This window comes from Abramis brama (assembly GCF_963993115.1).
Source record: "Abramis brama genome assembly, chromosome: 2".
NCBI classification, from domain to species: domain Eukaryota; kingdom Metazoa; phylum Chordata; class Actinopteri; order Cypriniformes; family Leuciscidae; genus Abramis; species Abramis brama.
The window spans coordinates 65,002,643-65,013,515 of record NC_139964.1 but is presented as its reverse complement, the minus strand read 5'-3'; the positions used below and the strand labels follow the sequence as shown (position 1 = coordinate 65,013,515).

The following is a 10,873-nucleotide window of genomic DNA, read 5'->3' as shown; positions in this document are numbered from 1 at the left end:
GAATGTTGTATCCTGAAAGAACCCACATTGACTCTGAAAATGGACATGCATTGAGCGGACAGCTCAGTCCAGTGTGGTTTGAGAGACACCTTTGACCTGTTCTCAATGCAGTTCTTCACTCTGAAAACCACTTTAAGTGTGGCACAAACAGCGTTTAGAGGTCCTATGGTGTGAGTGTATAGTGTAGTGTCTCTCTAGAATAAATTTCAGGCCAACTCGTTTCTCTGTTTCTTCCAACAGCCTGGAAGGCAACTCTCAAATGTATTCAACACACTCATCTGTTCAGCCAGGACTAACGTTTCCCCATTGTTTATTTCTACTGCAGGTCAATATATCTCCAGGATGCAGTAAAGCATTGACCAAAATGTTGTTCTGTCCGTATTGTGGAGGAATGCCAGGCCTCAGACCCTGTGCCAACTACTGCCAGAATGTGATGCGGGGCTGCCTGGCCAACCAGGCCGACCTGGACCCAGAGTGGAACCTCTTCATCGGTGAGAGACGCTTCTGCTTCCGGCTCTCTTTTCAAATATTGATTTCTTCTTTTGGATTATATGTTCTTTCTTTCTTTCTATCTATATCTATCTATCTATCTATCTATCTATCTATCTATCTATCTATCTATCTATCTATCTGTCTGTCTGTCTGTCTGTCTGTCTGTCTGTCTGTCTGTCTGTCTGTCTGTCTATCTATCTATCTATCTATCTATCTATCTATCTATCTATCTATCTATCTATCTATCTATCTATCTATCTATCTATCTATCTATCTATCTATCTATCTATCTATCTATCTATCTATCTATCTATCTATCTATCTATCTATCTATCTATCTATCTATCTATCTATCTATCTTAGTCCAGTAGGTTTTGCTTTCTGCCAAGAATTAGTAATGTCATTGCTTTAGCCGACTCACATTGAGTTCTGGCTCCATTCCAGTCTTTATTGTCCTGTTTCATTTAGAATTCTGTCACATTAACGAAGTAAAATGTGTTGTGAATGCTATCCCATGCCGTTATAGAGATATAGATATAGAAATGCAAAATTGAGAACTTGCTTTATTTCAAAAACACTGCTAATTTCTTCAAGGCGGTTTTCACCTGCTGCGTTATGCAAAGGCTACATCCCTGCTGCTCAATCCTGTTGAATGTTTAATTTATTCCTGTTGATGGCAATAAATATAGTTTGAGTGATGGTTCAGCTTGATTCATATGACCTATAGGCACTGGCTTTAGCAGCTTAATGCCACCCACCCACCCACAGAATTGATACTGCGTAAGTCAGATGCGCTTTTCTTCCTCTTACCTTCAACAATCATTTGTGCATTCAAGGATCTTATTTTAAAGGGGTCCAATAATGTCCCTTTTTTACAAGATGTAAAATAAGTCTCTGATGTCCCCAGAGTGTGTATGTGAAGCTTCCAGGGCTTGTGTGTGTGTGTGTGTGTGTGTGTGTGTGTGTGTGTGTGTGTGTGTGTGTGTGTGTGTGTGTGTGTGTGTGTGTGTGTGTGTGTGTGTGTGTGTGTGTGTGTGTGTGTGTGTGTGTGTGTGTGTGTGTTAGCAGCTCTGATTACCTCACACAGACACGCACTGAAAATTATAGAAACTGTTCAGCCTTTTATGTTCAAACCGGAGTCGGACAAAATGGAGAGATTAAAGAAGTGACAAAATGTAGAAGCAACAGGACGTTTCTGAATGGATAGTTAATGAATTTATGTAGCTGATGTGGAGTTAACTATCTTCAAGTCATTGATTAGCATATTCTGTCACGATAATCTGTAAATCACTCCATATTTGCCTTTGGAGTGATATCTCCAATATCTCCCTTTGCTTTAAACTTTAAGTGTTGTAAATTTGCAGATGTTGTTTATGCTCAAACAGCAACATTACACAATAACTAAAGTTAGAAAAGTGAAATCATAATCAACCACTTCTTTAAACTAAACTTTCTGATGTGCTTTGCCTTGTTTCTCAAACCACTTTGGCTTTGTTTTGCATTTTTCAGAGCTCCTTTTCTGCGCTATAGATTTTAAATCAGTATATTGCTCCCCCACAGAGAGATATCGACTGGCTTTATAGTGCAGCGGTTCGATTAGCAAAAGAGGATAATTCATTTTGTTTGGAATATTTATAGGATGGCCACACAGAAACTATTTTTTGTTTGAAATAGCATCTCTTTGTGCGATCAGCTTGGATGGGCTGGCGGTCAGGCCTGACCTTTGCTCCATGTGGCATACGTGGCATTTCCCCGTGGCCTGTGTTGATGTGCCCTTCTCACCTGCATTGATTGGCCGGCATGTGAAGACATTCAGATCACGTCTTCAGCGGGTCCGGACCCATTCACTGCATCGATTGAAGAAACTGTGTGGTTTACCAAACTTTCACTGGGAATGCCTTTTGGAAATTGGCACTATTGAGTTGATTACGTCGACCGGCGTGTTAATTCATTAATTTATTTATTTTAATGGACGAAGTCAAGGGCGTATATATGCGATGTGGGTTAATGCAATTTAATTATAGCAATTCCCAGAGGAAAAGCTGCTCTTTTGTAGTTAAGGATATTTAATGGAGTTCTCATGCATGTTTTAGTACAAACTTTGGCTCAGATGTTTCTCCTAACATGCATAAGATATATATATATATATATATTTTTTATATATATCTATATCTATTTATATATACGTTAAACCTATACCTAAAAATCTTAAAGCACTGTTTACAAGGTTGCATGGGTTATCTTTTTGTGCATTTTGACAGGGCAAGTAACAATCTGAACCCATCTGACTGGGACAGAAGAAAAAACTGAGCACTGATATATTGAAGGGCACAGGTAAATTGAAAATAAATTAAAGCACAATTGTAAACAATATATATATATATATATATATATATATATATATATATATATATATATTCTAACGGATGTCCACTGAAGGCAAGTTGAAGTGAGAACTCATGTGCAGTTTATTTCTAATCAAACATGAGCAACATCAGAACGTGAACCAAAACCACCAAACCAAACGTGACACATATACAGTAGAGTCATAATAACAAATACTCTGAAATGGATAGTGATAATGTTGATCTATCCCAAATATTCATTAGAGACATGTTGCATTTGCAGATTCAAGCATCTCATATTACAATTCGTGCATGTAATAAAACAGCTTGAACCCATAATGTGTTTGCACACCTCATGCTTGGATCTTTTATTTGCTAATTGTGGTTTGTTAGCCTTCCTCTGCGGATTCATATTTTGCGACATCATTTTGGTCAGCAATTAAAGGTTCCTGCTGCGACACACTGAAGTTTCCCGTTAGGATGAGATTCCACTGAACAAACGTAACCGTTGTAAGAAATTAGTATCCCGTGTTATTAATTTTCTTTCAAAGCCGTAGGGGTTTGCATTCATCTCAATTCGGGAAACCACAGGATACGTTATGCCACCATTAGCCTCGGGAACGAGAGCGGCCCGTGATCACGCTGTTTGGGAAGAAGACAGACGGACAGGGCATTTCATCAGACCCAATGAGTTCCAGTTTCACAGGAAATGAGATGTTCGGTGCAAACATCAGGCCATTGGTTTATTCTTATCCTGATGAATATGCCACCTCTGGTCTGGGGTCAGCCAGCGAGGAAGTATCATTTCAGCTTCATCCTATGAGCATTCGTCTCTTTCGGATTCTGAGTCTCAATTATACTGGATGACGCCTGAAAGGTTTTGTGTGTACAAGCACACACAGTCTGCTTTATTCACTGGCTTCTTAGACGCACGTTGCATTTTGAACTGATACTCAAATCTACACACTGTACGGATTATACAATGACTTTCGGAAGGATCAGAGCGGATTTATGAGAGATCTCTTATGTGAGATTTATTTTGTTGTACATTTTGAGATGCACAAATATATATATACAGTGAAATTACATAAAAAAAAAAAAACTAAATTTATCAATTTATCTATTTATTTATTTATTTATTTATTTATTTATTTATTTATTTATTTATTTATTTATTTATCACAAAATGCAGTTTTTTAATTTTCTTTATTTTTACATTGTGGAAATATTTTTTTATGACATTTAATCACATTTTTAAATCACATTTTCCCTTCCAATTTTGTTGTACGTTTTTACCTGGACTTACTTTTACTTTTACTTTTACTTTTACTTTTACTTTTACTTTTACTTTTACTTTTACTTTTACTTTTACTTTTACTTTTACTTTACTTTTACTTTTACTTTTACAGAAGATCAGAGTGAATTTCTATGCAATGCATTAAAAAGCATTGATCTAATTATGTGTCCCAGTTGCAAAAACGGAAAAAATTTAGCACATATACAATATAGTTTGAGGGAAAATTATCCGAACTGTGTCTCATTTTTTATTATCGAGGACAATTTACAGAAAGCTATGGTTGCTTGTTTCTGTCACAGAATTAAAAATAAAAGGTAATTGCGAGTTTATATCTCACAATGAAGATATAAATTCACAATTGTGAGACAAAAAGTCAGAATTGTGAGATAAAAAGTAGCAATTGTTTTTTTTTTTTTGTGTGTGTGTGTGTGTGTGTGTGTGTGTGTGTGTGTGTGTGTGTGTGTGTGTGTGTTGAAGAAACAAGCTTCCAGAAGTTAAATTGTCTATTCCCCTTGTTTTCCACACAATCATTTATCTCATTATGAAGCACCTTTCATGCAGACAGTGCTGCAGGGACAATAAAAGACCAGACAAAAGGAACAAAATACAATACATGTAATGTTAAAACATTTTCATCAGAGTAAAATTAAATGAATGCTTTTTAAGCACTGTGTAGTATTGCTTCTAGAAACATGCTGGTATGTCTGAGACGGATAAAAATGTCTCATTTTAATAAAGGTATATTAGAAAGTGTTGCATAACATCTTACAAAAAAACATCTAAATCTTAATCTCAAAGTGCAGTAATTTCAGTTTTAATCCATGTTTAACTCAAATGAGTTTCTGATTATAATCCCTCTCGACCTTATAAAAAGATCATGCTGTTATATAATCACATCAACAGCAAACTCAATGTAAGCCATGCTGATTAAATACATAGATTTCCTCTGCCGTATCGATCCTTAAGGGGAAATTCAGGAAGGAACACTTTGACCTGAATGTGATATGAAGGTGGCCTTCGATGAGGTGAACATGAGCTTCTGCAGTGGAAAGCATTATCATTATGCTTTGTAAACAGAGGACAGATTTATTAGACGTAAGGCCTTGAAGTGATGCTTAAAGGGATAGTTCACCCAAAAATGAAAATTCTGTCAGTAATTACTCTTTCCGTCATTTGATAAACTTAAGGCTGAGCCACTGTAGTCACTTGGACTATTTTAAACATTGTCTTTACTAACTTTCTGGGCCGGCACGTTTCGATCCCATAGAAGCCTATGGAGGAGTGAGACAGCTCTCAGATTTAATCAAAAATATCTTAATTTGTGTTCTGAAGATGAACGAAAGTCTTACGGGGTTGGAACAACATGAGGGAGAGTAATTACTGACAGAACTTTCATTTTTGGGTGAACTATCCCTTTAACACTTAAATGTATACAAAGTATCTATATATTTGAAGTTTCCGTGGTGTCAGATCAGTGTTGTGCGCTCCTGGCATGCGGCGATCAGCTCTGAAGTGTTATTAGGATATGATTAGGGATTGATGTTGTACAGTAGAGAAACACTGCATTATTACATCAGCTCTACTCGTCCTCATGGCTGCGATGATGTACACTGGAAACATGTAGAGTTGTGAAGTATTCTCAGCGAGCCACTGAGGAGAAACTACAACTCAATTACACACACACACACACACACACACATTGGGAGCTCTACAGTGATGTCCTCAAACACTGAAGCATACTACACTGAGACCCTCAGCCAAGATGGAGCGACGTTAACCTGATGTGGTCATTTACACCTTTGTGTACTTTCCCAGAGAAAAATATGATAATTTATCTCAAATCGTTTGATTTTTAAAAGAAAATGAGGAATCTTTGACTTTTCATTGGAGACAATGAATATATATATATTTATATTTATATATTTATATACACACACACACACACACACACACACACACCAATCAATCAAACTATTTGTTAATTGATTGTAAAAATGGATATAGACAGACAGACAGGCATATACTGAGATTTTGGGGTGAAATGTGACAGTATATGTTCTTGTCAGATTTCAATCACCCTTAAACACATTAAGGCTTTCCTCACTCCCAAGGACTCACTGAGCCGTATGTGTTGAGGTCAGGGAAGGATGTAGGAGTCATTATAGTACATGTGCTGTAGGAGGGAAGCTGTACCTTTGCTTATACATCACTCACACACTTTCATGATAAATAGCCACTGTTCGCTTTTATGACCAGCGCGTCATTATCATTTTTCTCGTCAGCACCTTGTTGGGATATTCGGTGTCAGGAAAAGGTGCCACAGTATAATGAATGCCTGATGGCATGTCCTCACCACATGGACATAGCTTAAGGATACAGCCTACATATGAATGTGCTTTAGTGCATGAGCATGAAGAACTAACAAAAAATCATATAGAAAAGATTTAACTTTTTTGTGATTTTTTTTAACCTCTTGTGTGCTATAAAAATACACATAAATTATTAAATAAAATAAAATATTAAATACATTTATTATAAATTATTATTTGTTATTTATTTTATTATTTAATTTAATTAAATTAAAATATTTAACATTTGGTTTTGAAAAGAAAATGAAGAATCTTTGACTTTTCATTAGAGACTTCATTAATGCATGATTTATTTAGGAAATTATTTGTCAAAGTCGAGAATATTTAATTTGTTTATATTTAAAAATATAAGAAAGTAAGAAAGACAAAAAAATAAGCAATTTAATTTAGTTTAGTTAGTTAGTTAGTTAGTTATCATTATGTATTTTGTCTGGAATTTGTATGTTTGTGTTTGTAGTCATACCAAATACTTAAAATATGATATATTATATTATTTATGCTAAATTTATTTATATATATATACATACATACACACACACACACACACATACATATATATATATACTATTTTTTTTTAATTTTTTTTTTATCAGATGTATTAGGTCATGTCTTGTACTATTGCAGCTCCAAACATAGCCCTTCTTTGCATTAATCAGTAAATGCTAAACATGAATTCTGTCTTTATTTAATGCTGAGCCAGCTAAACCTTCCTGTCACGGTATCGGATTTTCCCTCATGTGCCGGGCTAATTACAAAGGCTAATTAAGATTTAGGCCTGTGTTGTCCTTTGGTGAGTCCTTTGTCACCACAGTGTAAGTGATCCGCATTGATTTTATTTGCTCATTTCTTTTTAATTGCATGGTTTTGTCTCCATGTGAAATAGGAGCTTGCAGCAACCTCACAATTCATGAAAATGTAAGTCAATATTATTTCCTCCCCTTGCACAGCGTGTCCTTGTGCATGCGATATAAATCACGAGTGAAATGCATTAGATTTTATAAAGGCTTAAATGGCAATAATGGTGCATTTAAGAGGCTAATGTTGATCTCACAACAACAAGCAGAGTGGAGAGAGTGATTTTCATTTGTTCAAGCTAAATAGAGATAACAACTCATGTCATCCCTTATATTGTATTATCCTTTATCTCACTGTAAAACAAGCCCATAATAGCTCATATAGTGTCTAAAATCAACCTCTTTATAATAAAGTTGTGCTTTTGTAACACATTCTCCACCTTTAACAGTAATTTTCTGTCTGTAGCGGATGGTCTTGTATCCTATATCTGTCAATCGAAGAGCTTCATTTAGAGCTCAGATACGTCTGATCCTGTTGCGTAACTCCCCAGAGTTGTGCAACACTTTCTAATGTGCTTTTCTTCAAATGAGCCGTTTTTATCTCTTGCTTAAGCACGAAGTTAGTCATGCATCAGAAGTTCTTATCCGCTTTGAGATCGCAAATGCACAACACTACTGTTCCAGCTTTGAGTGGAGGTAATTATTCCTCATAATTCCTGTGAGTGACAGCAGGTCAGCCAGGCCGTTGCCATCGGTGGCCGTCTCCATGACGACGTGTGCAGCTGTCGGCTGTCAGGACAGTGTGAGGAGGTGCAGATGTTCACATGGTGCCACCGAAGGTCCCTTTTGCCTTGGAGAAATGGGAGGAAATGATTTCGTGTCCATTAGTGACTGTCAGTCAAAGCAATTATTGTCTGGTTTGTGAAAATCAGACGATACAAGTGATCATATCATGTCATAGAACATTTGATTTGCTCTACCATATGACAGTTGCAGCCATTAGCATTAAAATAATAATAATAATAATAATAAAATATATGTATTTATTATTATTATTATTATTATTATGTTTTTTTTTTCAGTAGCTGAAACAGTACAAATTTCTCTTTTATTTTTCCACCTTTTCAATTTAGACAAATTCAAAATTAAGTATTATATATTTATAATAAACATATATAAAGACATATATAATCAGACAAAAAATTATTTATTTATTTATTTATTTATTTATTTATTTTTGTTTGTCTGTTTGTTTATCATTTTAAATTCTATTTATTTAATAATTTTTTATCAACGCTTTATGTGTATATATATATATATATATACAATTCCAATTTAAACCTTCATTTTAGAATTCCTGAAAGAGTAGAATAGTTGTGTCAGAGATGCAAAAAACTTTTTTTTTCTGTAACAATCATTCGCAATAAGACTAATTTTGATATCATGTCGGCCAGTCGATAACAGAGCGATAGATGTTGGAGAGCGTCCGTCATTGAGAAGTGATGGAGTCTCTGTGGAGTCGCTGCTCGTCCTCTCAGCACATTTAAACTCTATTCAAGGGCCGTGTTTCTTCTGAAACGACTGTCTCTATCGCTTTCACCTCCGAGGTTGAAACACACACACTCTTGGCTGGTGTACTTGAGCTCGCACTATCTCTATCCTCTTTTTCTTCCAAGTGATTGAGTCGCAGATGGTAAACGGTGACAGATCTGACAGGTACAAACCAGATCCTGAACTCCTGGCTGACAGAGAAACAGCCGAGGAGCGAAATACGAGCGCGGCTGGTGTTCACTTCATACACTCGTCTCACCGCTGCTCCATGAGTGGGTGTGATTCCTCCTGCGGTTTGTTATTAAGAAAGATGGCATTTTATAAAACTGTTTTTTTTTTTTTTTTTTTTTTTTGAGTCAAACCCTCACTGAGAGTTTCTATCGTTCCTGCTTTGTCACTTAAGTGGTGTCAGTCGACCTTTACATTGGTTTTTGATTAAAGATGCTCCTTTATGCAAAAGCTCCTTTATAAGCAGTTATGCTTGTTTCTTGTGATGCTTTGTTGTCTATGTTCACATGTAAATATTAGAAAACAGTCCTGCCTATTTTGATCATTTCTGGAGATATAGAGCTTATTCATTGGAAGAATGGGCTGGTTGCATATGTTGTTTTCTTTCCCATAGACTTGAATACATATGCAGTTATGAAAATACACTTTGCAAATGATTTTGCCCGGCGTCATTTAAATCCCCGGGCCCTGGAGCTGTGCTGAGGGCCATATCCACCTCCTCTCAGACTCCAGACTCACAGGGAATGTGTTTCGACAGAGAGTTGGACTGGAAGTGCATCTCACAGTTGGGAGAAGTTTCTGATTACCGCTTGTATTACTGGGAATGTTTCAGGAAGGACAGGGGGAGGAAAGGACATGTCCAGGATACCATCAACGCGATCACATACAGATACGCACACAAAATCACAGCTTTGAGTTTGTGTTTTGGTCCATACATATATATATACATATATATATATACAATCTTTGTAATGTTTTTGAAAGACGTCTCTTTTGCTCACCAAGGCTGGACTTGTAAAATACAGTAAAATTGTGAAATATTATTACAATTTAGAAGAGATGTTTTCTATGTGAATATATTGTAAAATGTAATTTATTTTTTGTGATTCAAAGCTGAATTTTCAGCATCATTACTCCAGTCTTCAGTGTCACATGATCCTTCAGAAATCATTCTTATATGATGATGCTCAGGAAACATTTCTGATTATTATCAATGTTGAAAACAGTTGTGCTGCTTCATATTTTTGTGGAAACCATGAAATATGTATATTTTTTAGGATTCTTTGATGAATAGAAAGATTGAAAAATTATGGGAGCTTTTTTTCGCCATGGAACAAACAAAAATTATAGATAAATGCAACTTTTTATGCTTTTTCTCAGAATTGCATGATATAAACACGCAATCATGACTTTATAACACTTAATTGAGAGTTTATATCATGCAATTCTGAGAAAAAAAGTCACAATTACTTTTTAATTGTTTTCGCTTTTGATAAAGTTAATGCATTCTTGATGAATAAAAGTAGTTTATTAAAAAAAAATCTCATATAATCATCTCAGATAATAAAAAAGGTTTTGTTTTTAATCAAAGGTGTTTATTTTATTTTATTAATTTTTGGCATGCTACTGTTGTAATGTCATGCTTTTTTTAATGCGTACCATGCTTTTTTTAGACAAGTACCACGGTATTCTCCGTGGCACCTTAGACTACCTTGTATATATGGTACATGAATAGCGTGATCATGCTGTACTAGAGATGGAAAGGTGTTTAATGTCTAGACTGTAGAGAATAGAAGATAATAAGCTTCTTCTTAAACTCTGAATCAGTCTGTGTAATATATGAGATTAATATTTGTCATCTGAATTGGAGTCTGGTCATCTTGAGTGCTGGACTCGGCTTGTTATTGGCTTCAGTCCACAGGAGTGTCTTGGTAAACAGCTCTCTAATGGCTGTTTGCGTTCACCTCCCCCTCAGTGGCTTGTTTCATTGCAAAGCCATGCGGGTTAAGCTAACAC

The 10,873-nt window shown here is 35.6% G+C and overlaps 1 protein-coding gene across 2 annotated transcripts in view; it reads left to right on the top strand.

Moving 5' to 3' along the window:
- gpc6a (glypican 6a) overlaps positions 1-10,873 on the top strand; it is a 187,786-nt gene that overhangs the window by 117,387 nt on the left and 59,526 nt on the right. For both annotated transcript variants that reach the window (XM_084101836.1, XM_084101835.1), the window contains exon 4: positions 326-491. In XM_084101836.1, coding sequence (XP_083957962.1) covers positions 326-491 — 166 coding nt within the window. The remainder of the gene's footprint in view (positions 1-325; positions 492-10,873) is intronic.